General features: G+C 39.4%; 1 protein-coding gene across 1 annotated transcript in view; it reads left to right on the forward strand.

Moving 5' to 3' along the window:
• The window catches only part of PDK3 (pyruvate dehydrogenase kinase 3), an 84,044-nt gene that overhangs the window by 53,848 nt on the left and 14,626 nt on the right, over positions 1 to 15,570 (forward strand). Inside the window, exon 6 of the mRNA XM_080718649.1 lies at positions 6,968 to 7,045. Within this exon, the coding sequence (XP_080574775.1) occupies positions 6,968 to 7,045 (78 nt within the window). The remainder of the gene's footprint in view (positions 1 to 6,967; positions 7,046 to 15,570) is intronic.

The raw sequence follows: 15,570 nt of genomic DNA on the forward strand, positions 1-15,570 counted from the left end.
GGTTTCTTTCTGGTGTCTCATTTTTCCAGCCCTCTTTTTCTCCATCCCTTGTAATTACATTTTTTGTTTCTCTGCTGATGGTGTTTTCTGACTATGAAAGGCACTGATTTTGTAGTAATAGAGATTCGTTGTTAGCGGGGCTCGTAAGCCCCGCTTTTCTCCGTCGCCATTTTCCCGGAAGTCCCCGGTACAATTCTTTTTTTTTTAAAAAAAAATTATTGTCGGCCCAGAGATTGATTGCCTTTACATTAGATACTCTGCTCCCGCTTCCAGTTTGCTATGGCTTAAAAAGACCAGGGAGAGTCTGTTAATTTAAAAACCTCTGGTGGTTCTCAGTGGGGATCAATTTTGGTAGGAAAGGTCATGGTAAACATGGCTTATTCCATTTGCTTTGGAACATGAAAGCGTTTCTGAAAAGTAGCACCTCAATTCTGGAAGTTTCTTTCTAAGGGAGCATGTGGTTAGTGTGGTCTTTGTGAACTTCCACCATGGTGTACTGTGGCCAGGATGAAAAGGTGCAGAAGACCTAAGATATTGTTCATCCACCTTATCTTTAGATGCTTGGGAAATAGATCCCCGATTCAGGTATGGCTCTATAAGGAAGTGAAGATGTGGGTAGAGGGCTGAATCATTGGTTTTAGTGAGTACATGAATTTCATATCAGATGGTATATTTAGATTCATTCTAAAACACAGTCAAGAAAACAACTGGTTGGATAATGCTCTCAAGTATCTCCAAATAGAAATGATCAATGAAGTGATAAATTGTTGTGAAGGCAATAGTTTGGTTTTTAGGCATCTTTTGTTAGGAATATAGTTCTAAACATTTGTTCATATTGTTTTGATTACCCTTTTGTTATTACCAGGTGACAGTAATGGTTTGGGCTTGTCTTTATTAAGCAGAACATAATTAAAGCAGTGTATCCATGACTTGTTGTGCTGGTGTGCTTTATGGTCACTTACGGTTATTTTGTTCTGACAGTGCCTTCTTAAACTGGAACTTCATGTTTTTCTCTATTCTCTTAGAATTAAAGCTGGTAACCTTGGCATTTTCATTTTTAATTCTTCAACACTCACTCAAATTCATCCTAATCCAGCCTTTTATTAGATATTTGTAAACAAATGGTTGAATGATTTTGGGATAGAGGCTATTTTTTATGTTCGGTATCAATTCTAGGGACAGGCTACCTCTGAGTTACACGCACAGTCCTTTTTATTTTTAATTTTGAAATGGGGTCTTCCTGAGCTGCTGAAGGCCTCACTGAGTTGCTGAGGCTGGCCTTGAACCTACAATCCTTCCAAGAACTGGGATTATAGGCATGCATTGCTGTATTTGGGGAGGAAGTGTGTGTGTGTGTGTGTGTGTGTGTGTGTGTGAGAGAGAGAGAGAGAGAGAGAGAGACAGACAGACAGACAGACAGACAGACAGACACAGACTGACCGACTAGAGATTGAATCCAGGAGTATTTTACCTCTGAACTATATACCCTAAGCCCTTTTTTATTTTTTATTTTGAAGCAGGGCTCCACTAAGCAGCCTGGTTGTATCTTTGGGGCTAGGTGCTGTGTGAACCTTCACCCTACTTTCTTTGGTTTGTGGTACTGGGGTTTGAACCCAAGGGCATTCTGCTTCTGAACTATACCCCTAGCCCTATTTTATTTTTTATTTTTGAAACTAGATCTCATTAAGTTGCAGAGGGTGCTCAGTTGCTGAGGCTGCCTGCTAACCTGCCTGGGGTCCTCCTATCTCAGCCTCCGAAGTACTAAGATTATAAGTGAGCACTATCACACCAGCTTGTCCTACTTCTAATGTGTATGGTGTAACCTTTTAAATTCTGGAATTGTGTGTGTTTGTAGTTTTAGCATTTTGTCTGGGGAAGTATGTATGTGCCAAACCCACAGTTTTGTTTGTTAGTTGGTCATTAACACCTATCACTTTTGCAGATTCTTGAAGCAGTGACTATCACTTATGGTCAGTGGCAAGGATAACACTTTTCTAATATTACCTTTTAGATATTAGTGGTAAATACTGGTTCACACATGGCAGATAAAAGTAATTTGGTAATTATCCTTTTTGAAAATTTTATTTCTAGCTAGAAAATAGAAAAATTTTGTTAGAAAAATTATTTTAAGTACAGCTTGAATTTTGCTCTAGACATAATAGAATTTTACAAGCAAATTGTTGAATATTGGTTGTTATAGTGGTGATTTTTAAAACATTTTTATTTTCTTGTTATTTTACTTAAATAGAAGTGCCTTACTTGAGCATATATGCGTTATCAAATGACCTAATACCCTCATAATCATTCATTCATGTCCTAGGGGGTGACAATGCCAGAATTAGGTGTGACCCGGCCTCGACTTTGCAGGCAAGTGGCCCCCAAATCTAGCTGCTTTTCAGAATTGCCTGCCAAGTTTTTAAAAATGTGGATTCCCAGGCCTCAATACAGAGCTACTGCCTCAGAATCTCCAGGGGTTCATTTTATAATCTGTATTCTTTTTTAACTTGGTAACGAATTCTATATACAGCCATGTTTGGGAACCACTCAAGGCCTACAGTTCCCAATCTAGCAACAACAAAAAATACATCCCATCAATGTAATTGACTGCATGTTGAGAACTTTATCATGGGCCAGAGGATTGTTCTGTTTAACACATGCTTACTAAGTGTGTATTGTGTCCAAGGCATTTGGATGCACTATGAGAATTTATAAAGATGCCTATCAATATAGATTTTACCCTTAATACCCCCAAATGCTTTTGCTGGCTGGTGTATGCGAGTCTACATTGTGATAGCTTGAGATTTTCAAAGCTCATCATGCAATTCTTGATTATAGCATTGATACACTATAATTTATAGTGATGCTTAGAAAATTCTTATTCATATGTGATTTTAGGAGCCATACTGGGTCTTTGAATTTGAAGTTGGCTGCTTCTCTCTGGGCTCCACTATCTTCCACATGTTACCTTTGTGTACCAGATTTTCATTGCTATCGTAATCATGCTACCGGACAAGCTAATACTAGAAGAAATTAGCACATTTGATGGATTTAGTTTATTTTCTTGTTTTTAGTGAACAAATGAGCGATATTTAAACATCTCTAATAAATGCCCCGAGGAATTGTTTTGTGCAGTATTGCCTTTGTATAGAGAAAGCAAAACATTTTTAGGTTTCAGTATGTGTGGTCTTGGAAGTCCGTGGCTGGCTTTGTGCTGTCACGTCACTAGGTGGAGATGTAGCATTGTTTGGCGGTGTAGTTAAAGCAGAAGAAGTCTTGATTTCTCTTTTTACAAATATATCTTACAGGTATTTGATGAGGTTTGATTATCTCCTGGAAAAAACTTGCAAATCTAGTGAAATTTAAAAATTTAACTTCCCTTTTTTTGTGGTACTGGAGGTTGAACCCAGGGCCATTCTACCTCTGACCGATACCCCCAGCCTGATTGTTTTATTCTTTATTTTGAAACAGGGTCTCACTAAGTTGCAGAGTGTCTCACTAAGGAGTTTAGACTGGTCAAGAACCTGGATCTTCCTGTCTCAGCCTCCTAAGTTCTGGGATTACAAGTGTATGCAACCAGCTCGTCTTATTTTTAACTTTCTTTTTCGAGATTGAAATTCAATCATATTTTAATATCTACTTAACACTGATTAATTCTTTTTAAAAATTTTTCAGCTGGGTGTGGTGGTACAAGCATATAATCCCAGCATTCGGGAGGCTGAGACAGGAAGATGGGCGGTTCGCGGCCAGCCTCAGCTACTTAGTGAGGCCCTCTGCAACTCAGTGAGACCCTGTTTCAAAATAAAGAATAAAAAATAGGGCCGGGGGTGTAGCTTGGAGGTAGAATGCCCCTGGGCTCCATCCTCAGTACTGCAAAAAAAAAAAAATTTTCCCTCTTATTGCTGTTCCTTTTTGCTATTCCTCATTATTTCATTTTATTAGCATTATCCTAATTTATCTTTAGTTTTTTACTGTGATTTAATCTAAAGTTTAATAAAATAAAAATTTTACTCTGGGTCCAAATAATGTATAAAATTCTAATTTAGTAACAATATGAGGTAAATGAGCCAAAATTTATAGCTTGAAAATGCCCCAATCATGCCTTTGTTTTATTTTAGGTTAATAATGCCAAATTTTAACATATTTAAATTTTGTAGAGCTAACCAAGCACGGTGGTCCACATCTGTAATCCCAGTACTTGGGAGGCTGAGACAGGAGGATTGCAGGTTTGAGGACAGCCTCAGCAACTTAGTGAGACCCTCAGCAACCTAGGGAGACCCTGTTTCAAAATAAGAAGGAATCAAAAGGGCCTTGGGTGCAGCTTGGAGATAGAGTGCCCCTGGGTTTAATCCCCAGTGCCCAAAATATATTCTGTAGGGCTTATTTTCCCCCTCTCTTCTTTCTCTCTCCTCTTAAATTTTTAATGCATAATTTCTCTATGCGCAGTATTGATGTGGGAATATAAAAGAAGTACACGCCTGTCTCCAAGGAACTGATAAATAGTTGAGAATATTGCAAGTGCTCCCGTGAAACATCTTAATGTAATTTGAATATCTGATCTTGAGAAACTGTAAAGGTGAAACGTCAAAAAGAATTTGCTTTGGCAAACAGTCTGGCAGTTGCTTAAATGTTTAAATGTAGAATTACCACACGATCCAGCCGTTTTCCACTCCTAGATATGTACCCAGGAGAAATGAAAACATTTCACACAAAAATGTAGACATGAATGTTTGCAGCAGCTTTATTCCGAATGACTAAAAAGTTTAAACAACCCGAAATGCCTATCAAATGACGAGTGGGTGACAGAGTGACGTATTTGTGCAGAGATACTACTCAGCAGTTTATTTATTTATTTATTTAAACTTTAATGGAGCTGAATGTATTACTTGGGGACATTATGTTTCCATTAGCTTAGAGGGTGTAGATTGTATTTTTTCCTCTACTGCTCCTGAGGACTTTCTTTTTCTTCTTATGTGTGAACCACACCATTGGCTAAGAAATAAGCATCTTAAGATGAGCCTCCCCGGGCGTGGTGGGCACGCTTGGAATCCCGCGCTTGGGAGGCGGAGGCAGGAGGATCCCGCAGGTGTGAAGCCAGCCGCGCTGGCTTAGGAGACCCTGTTTCCAAATAAAACTATAAAATAGGTCTGAGAGTGTAGCCCGGAGGTAGAAGGGCTTCCAGGAACCCCAGTACCACCAAAAAAAAAAAAAAAAGATGAGCCTCATTCAACCTTGATCCTTTATTTCTCACTTTTTTTTTTTTTTGTGGTACTGGAGGTGGAACCCAGAGGCTTTCTACCTCCGGGCTATACTCCCAGACCCATTTTATATTTTATTTGGAAACAGGGTCTCACTAAGTTGCTGAGGCTGGCTTCGAACCTGCGCGATCCTCCTGTCTCCGCCTCCCAAGCGCGGGGATTACAAGCGTGCGCCACCACGCCCGGCTTATTTCTCACCTTTATATGACTTTTTTCTTCAGTCCTTCCCCAGCAGTAAAGTAAGCTCTACTATGTGCATCTTATTGCACTCTTACTCAGAAATTTAAAAATATGAAGGATTAACTCATGCTAGGACATAGATGACCCTTGAAAGCGTTATGCTAAGTGGACGAAGTTAGTGACAAAAGACCATGTATTCTGTGATTCCATTTGTATGAAAGGTCCACAATAGCAAATCCACTAAAGACAAAGTAGATCCTAGGGCCGAGGGGAGGGGAGTGGCTGCTAATGGTACAAGGCTTCCTCTTGTGGTAGTGAAAATATTGTGAATGTGATTATGGTGATGGACATACAACTTGTCAAATATAGTGAATTCCACCAAGTTTTATATATACTGTCAATGAGTGAGCTATATAGTATGAGAATTATAGCTCAGTAAAGTTTTAAAGTAAGCTATCAAAACATTAAAAATGTATCAAACCAGACAGGTGCCTGCCTGTAATCCCAGTAACTGGGAGGCTGAGACAGGAGGATCACAGGTTAACAAGCAACCTCAACAACTTAGCAGGGCCCTCAGCAACTTAACTAGACTCTGTTTCAAAATAATAAAATAAAATAGGACTGGGGGTATAGCTTGAAGGTAGAATGCCCCTGGGTTCAATCCACTATACCTCTCCAAAATTTATCAAACCAAGGTCTACTATCTACCGTTTACATAGACACTATATCAAGTTCTAAGCAGTTACACAAGTGCGAGACAAATTCTGACTTCAGAGTGTTTTGTTGTTGTTGTTTCTTTTTTTAATTGTTTACAGTTCAAGAAAAAAAAGCAATATTTCACATGAGATGTTTTCCTTCAGAATTTGTTCCTCATCCTTTGAACCCCTGAATGCCTTCTTCATTTTATTTCTACAATCTCTCTGAATTTCTTATCTTCTGTCTTATTTGTTCTTTTTAAAACCAAACTCTTGGTCTTGATAGATATCAGCACCAACCTAGTACCTTTAACTAACTTAAAGAACATTTGTAAGTGATAGTGTCTCCAATAATTGAAATTGTATGACTCATGGAAGCCCATTCATTCGGCAAATACTGATTAGTTTCAATTTTAAATAACCAGTAAATTATAAAACTGCTGGCATTTATTTTTAAATTATAACAAATATCCTTTTGCAATGATTTAGTCATGTTGTATGGTATTTAGAAGTATAGTCTTGAATTATAGATTTTTTATAAAAATACCTTTTAGGAAAATTTAAAAGTTGAAGTGTGCTTGGCATAGAGCTGGCTATATTCATTAATCTAGTATTTTGACATTGTGGGCATTAAAACTTTAAGGAAAGAGAAAGTTAGTTTTAGTCCCATTCTAATATATTAAAGCCAGAAGACTATTTTTAAAGGTTGTAGTTGATTAACTCTAAATATATCAGTTTAGACAGTTTATTGAACGCACGCACGCGTGCACACACACACGTGCACATGCACAGTGTTTGTATCCTTAGTGCAACAGCTAAACTTTTCTTTCTTTGCAGATGCATACGAAACAGCCAAGATGCTCTGTGAACAGTATTACCTGGTAGCTCCAGACCTGCAAGTGGAAGAATTCAATGGTAAGAAAAATCATTTAACCTTTAATACAAAGAATCTGACTAAAAAAACTGATTATATCTGAAGCATATTCCAGTGAGACCCCAAGATTATGCTGTTTTCATCTTTTATAACCTTTAAAACCTTTTTCTTAGACATTGGGTTAGCCAGGAATATTATTATAAGGAGTTGTTGTACAGTTATGTGTATTAGAATGTCAAGTTTTTGGAACACATGTAATCAAGGAAAAAGATGCACAAAGGTATAAATAGGCACTTTTAAATAACAAACGCAAGCAGTCAGTAAATGTGGAAAAATGTATGGCTTTATTAAGCAAAGAAGGGCAAACAAAGAAATGGCACTTTTGTCTTTCAAAATTATAATGATTAAGACATTTTAATGTTTTGAATTTGTGCCTAGAAAAATACTCTGTCATCAGTCCATACATTTCTTATGTAAGTTTAAATTGGTTTAGCCTTTTTAAAATATGCTAACAGTGTCCTTTCTCTTTCATCCAGTAAGTTAATAGTGATCATATTTATTCAGTATAGTAAATTAAACTTCAGAAAAATGGATTTTAAGAAAATGGAAAGCTGAGTATGTGGCGCACACTTGTAATCTCAGTACTTGGGACGCTGAGACAGGAGAATCACAGGTTCCTGGACAACCTCAGCAGTGTAGTGAGACTTTCAGGAACCTTTCAAGACCCTGTTTCAAAACAAAAGATAAAAAGGACTGGGAGTGTAGCTCAGAGGTAGAATGCCCCTGGGTTTAATTGCCAGTGCCATGGCGGGGGGGGGAGAAAATAGAGATGTACATGGATTTACATGCAAGAATGATGATCACAGTAATTTTCTTAAAGAGAAAAGTTAGGAAATGGCCTATTTTCAACATTACAGGATTGCTTAAATAAATGGCAATATAGCCATAAGATAGAATACTATTCAGTCTTTCAACATAATGCTTTACAGGAATAATGTGTGAGAATAGTTAAGGTTTTTTTTTAATCACATGCTAAATGCTATAAAATTTTGTAATATTGCAAATTCATTTAAAATGTTTTGGATTTATGCTAGAAGAATACAAACAACAACCCTCTAGATAGTTGTGTTTTAGCTGATTTCTTATGTTTAGTCATATAATTACATATTTACTTACATGTTACTTTTATTTTTTACTTGTAAACGACAAAAGAGACAACTCATCGTAAAAATACAAACATGGGGTGTGAGTAAAAACTGAAAGCCCCGCTGTCGGTCACCGTGTAGAGCTCTGGTTTGTTTTGTTTTCACATGAACGGGATTGAAACTCTGCATGTTCTGTAGCCGTTTGTGTTTGTATGTGGGTGTGTGGTACTGGGAGTTGAACCCAGTGGCATTCGTGTGTGTGTGTGTGTGTGTGTGTGTGTGTGTGTGTGTATGTGTGTGTGTGTGTATGTGTGTGTGTGTATGTGTGTGTGTGTATGTGTGTGTGTATGTGTGTGTGTGTATGTGTGTGTGTGTGTGTATGTGTGTGTGTATGTGTGTGTGTGTGTGTGTGTGTGTGTGTGTGTGTGTGTGTGTTACTGCAGATTGAATTCAGGGGCATTCTACCTTGAACCATACCCTAGCACTTTTTATTTTTGTGTTTGGGAACAGGGTCCAGCTAGGCTGCTAAGAGTCTCACTACTTGCAGAGGCCGTCCTTGAGCCTACAATCCTCCTTGTCGCAGCCTCCCAAGTACTGGGATTCTAGGCATGTACCACCACACCCGGCTTAATTTATGTTTCTTGCTTCACCTTGAAAATCTTCACATGTGTTAATGTCATTTAGAGATCACCTGTAGTGCAGATGACCATAATTTATTTAGCCATTTCCTTTTGGGTGTACATTCAGGGCTACTAATTTTTCTGTATGCCACATAATGAGCAGTGAAGTGCAGTGTGTATGTTTGGAGGCCAGGAGAATTCACGAACGTGTGGGGAGTATTTCTGAAGGTTGACTTAATTCTTAGGACATGAACATCTACAACTAAAAATTTACAATTAAAATTCCCTCTTAGCCGGGCGTGGTGGCGCACGCTTGTAATGCCCGTGCTTGGGAGGCGGAGACAGGAGGATCGCGCAGGTTCGAAGCCAGCCGTGCTGGCTTAAGAGACCCTGTTTCCAAATAAAAATATAAAATAGGTCTGGGAGTGTAGCCCGCAGGTAGAAGGGCTTCCAGGAACCCCAGTACCACCAAAAAAAAAAAAAAAAAAATATATATATATATATATATATATATATATATATATTCCCTCTTAAAAATGTTCCAAAGGTAGTATTTGCCTTGTAGTAGGACCAAAATGTGACCATTGAAGGACTTTTGCTCAATGTGTAAAGTCAGAGATGCTTTCAAAGTTCCTTGTGTTTTCTGGGAAGGGCAGTGCCTCTGTTTTGAGTAAATACACGGTCAGAACTGAGTGGACCTGGCTTGGATACGTCTATTTTGAAGCATGTCAGCATCCTGTCTTGTTTCCCCTACTGGCAAGGTCTGGCCTAGTTGGGTCTGGACCTGGCCTAACTGCCCAGATTTGTACTGGTCAAACAACGGTGCTTACAGTCTCGGGTAGTAACACGCGTCTCCTTCGTGTGCCCCAGCCTTGCTCATTCTGCAGGCAGAGCAGTGGGCCTGTGCTTGCTGTCCCAGAGCGGGCTTGGTCAGCACATTCCTCCCCAGCCAAGGCCGGCATGCTGAGCAGCCACAACAAGAGCTTTACAACTCTTTGGGGCCCTATCTCATGGATGATACACCTCTCTCTTTTGTGTGTGTGTGGTACTGGGGGTGGAACCCAGGGGCTTTCTACCTCCAGGCTGTACTCCCAGACCTATTTTATACTTTATTTGGAAACTAAGTTTCCAAGAGCCTCACTCAGTTGCTGAGGCTGGCTTCGAACCTGTGCGATCCTCCTGTCTCAGCCTCCCAAGCGTGGGGATCACAAGCGTGCGCCACCACGCCCGGCTGTATAACTCTTTTTTCCCCATCATTGAGAGAAGTGTGAATGCTGGGGGTTATAGGCAGTAGTTATGATCCGTATTTATGATTTCTTGACTGCCAAGGCTCTTCGTGAGCATGATTAAGGAGTGCACTTGAGCTCTTACCAATTCTGTATTAGGGATCCTGAATGCCTTAAGTAGATGCTTTTGCTTTGTGATGAAAGACTGTGTGATCCCCACAGTAGGGCAGCTGACTCTGTTTTCTAGGGAGGAGTCAGGTCCACTTTCATATGGATGCACTTTCACAGTTCATTTAAACTACACAGCATTCCCTTTCAGGATGCTTCCATTCCACAATGCGTGCCTTTAACCATAGAATGATAGCGCTTGCTTGGCCTTCAGGTGAGCGAGGCTACCACTAAAGGACAATTTATTAGCTGAGTCCGATGGCACCCAGCTGAAGTCCCAGTACTTGAGAGGCTGAGACAGGAGGACACAGGTTTGAGGCCAGCCTCAGCAACTTGGTGAGGCCCTCAGCAACCTAGCAAGACCCTGTTTCAGAATGAAAAATAGCATAGAACTGAGGGTGTACCACAGAGGTAGAATGTCCCTGGGTTTAATCTCCAGTAACATATGCACGTGCACATATACACAACACGCGCGCGCACACAAACACACACACACCAATTTTTTGCTTCCTGAGAACTGAAATTCTATTAGCTTGGCATATTATCTTTTCTTTCTGATTTTTTTTTTGGAGTTTTTCCCTTTTCCCAGGATGGCCTTTTAAGAGAGTAGTAACCAGAATTACAGAGAACACACAGGGGCAATACCACCAATATTTACCAGTCATTGCTAGAGCTCTGGGTGTTAGGGGAAAGCTGTGGTGAATTTTCTTCATTTTTTTCTGTAACACTTTTGTCAGTACTAGAGGTTGAATCCAGGGCTTTGTGCATGCTAGGCAAAGACTCCACCACCGAACTGTACTCCCCAGCCCTCTGTAACAAATTCAGCAGGAACGTTCAAAATAACAGAATTTTGTTTGAGCTCTAGTTTGAAGTACTTTTTTCTTTCTTTCTGGTGCTGGGGAGCCAATGCAGGGCCTACACTTGCTAAGCTCATGCTCTACCACTGAGCTGTACCCCCATTCTACTTTCTATTTGACTGTCCACATGTGGCAGCCCATGATCAGTTTCTTGGAAGTCCAGATATGATTTAATCATACTGGTTCTCATGATCTTGCTCTTCTCATTCAGGTTCCAAAACATGAAGCAAATAACCACTATCGCTTTACCTTTATTCCATCCATGCGGCATGGCAGCCTGGCTTAGCGGAAAGATGTAAGTTTCGTAGCTTACCAGGTGATTGACATCCTGATGCTGATGCCTAAGCAACATGGTCTTAGACCACTTAGTCTCTCTACGTAGCGCTCAGCTTCCTCACTCGTAAGGTTGCCTTGCAGGGCAGTAGAAGGAGAATGTCTTTAGCTCCTCAAATACTGCTCTGGCGCATGCTGGTTATTTAGTAGAGTGGCTACTGGCAGTCGAGGTTGAGTTAGGAGAGATAACACACACATCTATTGCATCTCTTCACTATTTATTTATGCATCAGTCTTTCCAGCTAAGAGGATATTCATAGCTTTGGGCTTAGGGGGAAACAAAATGTTCACTTCATGTCATGGATAACTGGAGACGGTTTATATGAAAGGCATATCCTTATCCTGGGATCTGCAGTGTCTAGTTTCTCCGTACTTGATCATTTTATGGATACTATCAAGTGGTTGCATACAGTTCAGAAGCTATTACAAGCTGGGTGTGTGGCGTATACCTATAATCCTGGTACTTGGAAGGCTGAGATAGAAGAATTACAAGTTCACAGGCAGCCTCAGCAACTTAGTGAGGCTCTCAGCAACTCAGTGAGATCCTATTTGAAAATAAAATAATAGCAGGGCGTGGTGGTGAGTGCTTGTGATCCCAGTACTTGGGAGGCCGAGATACGAGGATTACAGGTTCAAAGCCAGCCTCAGTAATTTAGTGAGACCCTATTTCTAAATAAGAAATAAAATAAGTCTAGGGGTATAGCCCAGTGGTAGAAGGCATCTCGGTTTCATCCCAGTACCACAAATTAATAATAATAATAATAATAAATACTACTAATAATAATAATAAATAAAAGGCTGGGATGTAGTTCAGAGGTAGAATGCCCCCGAGTTCAATCCACAGTAGCAAAAAAAAGCCATTACTGGTAGCTCTGTTAATATTGAGAAATTACCTTTTAGTAATGATAATAATAACCAACATCTAAATCAAGTGGTCTCATATAGTCCGAAAGCTATTACTGATGGCTTTGTTAACTTTGAGAAATTAATTTTTAGTAATGATAATAGCCAACATATATCAAGTACTTACTCTGTGGAAGGTTCCGTGTATACCAAGTTATCATTATGTGATACAATCTTTGTATTTACCCAGTGAAATATGTATTGGGTCCACTTCATAAATAGAGTACTGAGGGCCAGGTTGGTCAAATACCTATTAATATAGCTATCAAGTGGTAGAGGTGAGACTTGTTCCCAGTGTGACTTTGAACTATAGTGTGTGTGTGTGTGTGTGTGTGTGTGTGTGTGTGTCTCAGGATTGAATCCAGGGGCATTCTACCTGTGAGCTACACCCCCAGCCCTATTTTATTTTTTTTTTGAAACAGGGTCTCACTACATTGCTAAGGGCATCACTACATTTCTGAGGCTGGCTTCAAACCTGTGATCCTTCTGTCTCAACTTCCTAAGTACTAGGATTACAGGTGTGTATATAGCTATCAAGTGGTAGAGGTGAGACTTGTTCCCAGTGTGACTTTGAACTATAGTGTGTGTGTGTGTGTGTGTGTGTGTGTGTGTGTGTGTCTCAGGATTGAATCCAGGGGCATTCTACCTGTGAGCTACACCCCCAGCCCTATTTTATTTTTTTTTTGAAACAGGGTCTCACTACATTGCTAAGGGCATCACTACATTTCTGAGGCTGGCTTCAAACCTGTGATCCTTCTGTCTCAACTTCCTAAGTACTAGGATTACAGGTGTGTGCCACCATGCCTGGCTTCATATTCTGTTGTTAATAGCCTTATCAATTAACTTTGAGGATTTATTAGCCGTGCTTAAGTGCACTGCTGTCTTTTCTTTTCAGTACAGTTTCTTGCTTAGCCTCCAGTTCCCTTTTTTATTCTTATAGATCTATCTGAAAATACAGTTCCTCATGTCTATTTAGAGTTCTATAGGTATTTATTAATTGTTGTTTCAACTAATGGTATTTTCAGTGACGACCATGATTGTCTTCATTATTTCTTGGGTCTTGAGCATGAAAAGCCTGGATCATTTTTTCCATTGACTTTTAAAAATATACTATTAGATGGAAATTTAATATTCTGTTTGTGTCTTATTTTAGAAGGTCCACAAACATCTATTAAACATTCACTATTTAATAGCTACTAGACCTGGGAAAAAAGAGGAGTCATGGACAAAAACACTTGACAGGGTTTTAAAAGAAAGGAAAGAAATCTAAACTATAATATTCCCAAAGAAAAGTGCAAGTAATTGAGCAGGCCTTTAGATGGCTCCTAGAGAATGTTGTTTGAACTAAAAAAAAAAGTATACACTGTAAAAGTCATTTTCATTTCCTTGAGATTTGGAGTGAAGAGGTTGAATTCAGAGGCTGTGTATATAACTAATCATACCTTTTGGTACAAGATAGATTAAACATTCAGCTTGTTCCTCATACCCCATTAAAATGACAATAAAGAGCTGGGGTCATGCCTGTAATCCCAGTACTTGGTAGGCTGAGACAGGAGAATTGAAGGTTTGTGGCCAGCTTCAGCAACTTAGTGAGACCCTATTTCAAAATAAAAAATAAAATAGAGCTGGGGGTGTAGCTCAAAAGCAGAATGCCTCTGGGTTCAGTCTTCAGTACTACACAAAACAATTGGCAATAAAAAGTTGGGCATGGTGGCACACGCTTGTAATCCCAGTACTTAAGAGTCTGAGACAGGAGGATCACAGGTTTGCAACCAGCCTCAGATACTTAGTGAAGCCCTCCACAACTTAGTGAGACTCTGTTTCAAAATAAACGCCGGGTATGGTGGTGCACACTTGTAATCCCCACTCTTGGGAGGTGGAGACAGGAGGATCGCGCAGGTTCACGAAGCTAGCCTCGCTGGTTTAAGAGACCCTGTTTCCAAATAAAATATTAAATAGGTCTGGGAGTGTATCCCAGAGGTAGAAGGGTTCCATCCCTAGTACCACCAAAAAATAAATAAAAATAAATAAATAACATAGGGCTGAGAGTGTAGCTTGGAGGTAGAATACCCCTGGGTTCAATCCCCAGTACCAGAAAAAAAAAATGACAGTAAAAGAATCAGAGAAAAACAGTAAAGAAAACCAGAGGGTTTCATCAATGGACCACTGTCCTAGTTCCTTCAGGCTGCTATAACAAAAATGCCAGAAACTGGATGACTTAAACAATTGACATTTATTTCTCATGTTTCTAGAGAGTGAAAATTCAAGATCATGGTGCCAGAAAATTTGGTGTCTGGTGAAAGCCCACTTCCTGGTTGATAAGTGGCTTCTTGCTCTGTCTTTACATGGAAAAGGGGGCCAAGGAGCTCTCTAGGTTCTCGTTTATAAGATTGCTAATCCCTTTCATGAAGTCTTTACCCTCATGAGCTAATCACCTCCCAAAGACCCCATCTTCTTTAAGGATTAAGTTTCAGTGTGTGAATTGAGGGGGACAAACACTGAACCCAGGGCAACCAATCCCAACTCCAGGGTAACCAGATGGTAGGGAGTATGCCAATTGATAGGACAGAATAGTAGCAACCAGAGAAGAGGAAGCTGTTTGGTCAGAGGCCAGCTTACTAGCTGTTCATCCTAAAGCCTTGAAAAGTCTTGGTCAGGTATACAGAGCTCCAAGTCAGCTTTTTTTTTTTTACAGCTATCTTAAACATTTTAATACAATATTACCTTTGTAGCTAATTTATCACTATCCCCAGTTTAATATGCTGTTACATACATGAAGACGCTCCAGTATCCCTTTTCTGACTTTAAAAAAAAATCCTTGAATAAAACAGAAGCCAGCTTGTGAGTTCTTTAGGCATTTCAGTAGAATATTATCTATGGAAAATTAATCCACCCAAACTCATGATTACAGAACAGAATCTAAAACAGATCTGGGCTAGATTACAGAGTTAATACCACTTTTAAAAAATTAATGTTTAAAAAAGAAATGGTGATTGTTAGCACTTCAAAGGATACGGCAACTTTAACAACTGTAAACTTTGTGTGAGAGGGCTATGGAAGATAGCTCTATGCTACTAGGTTTTTAACTTGTAAATAATGCAAACATATCAACAGTTTTAAAATGCTATAAGACAATTAAAACACAAAAGGAAATAGAAAAAATAAAACCCAATCAAGAATGCCTATCTAAACAGAAGCTTTATAACCAACACACCCAAAAGTGCAAAAAAATTAAAGCAACTGATTAAAGAAGGAACCCCTCTATAAAAACTTCTTTTTTTTTTGTGGTACTGAGTACTGAACCCAGAAGCATT

Source organism: Muscardinus avellanarius (genome assembly GCF_963383645.1).
Source record: "Muscardinus avellanarius genome assembly, chromosome: X".
Lineage (NCBI taxonomy): Eukaryota > Metazoa > Chordata > Mammalia > Rodentia > Gliridae > Muscardinus > Muscardinus avellanarius.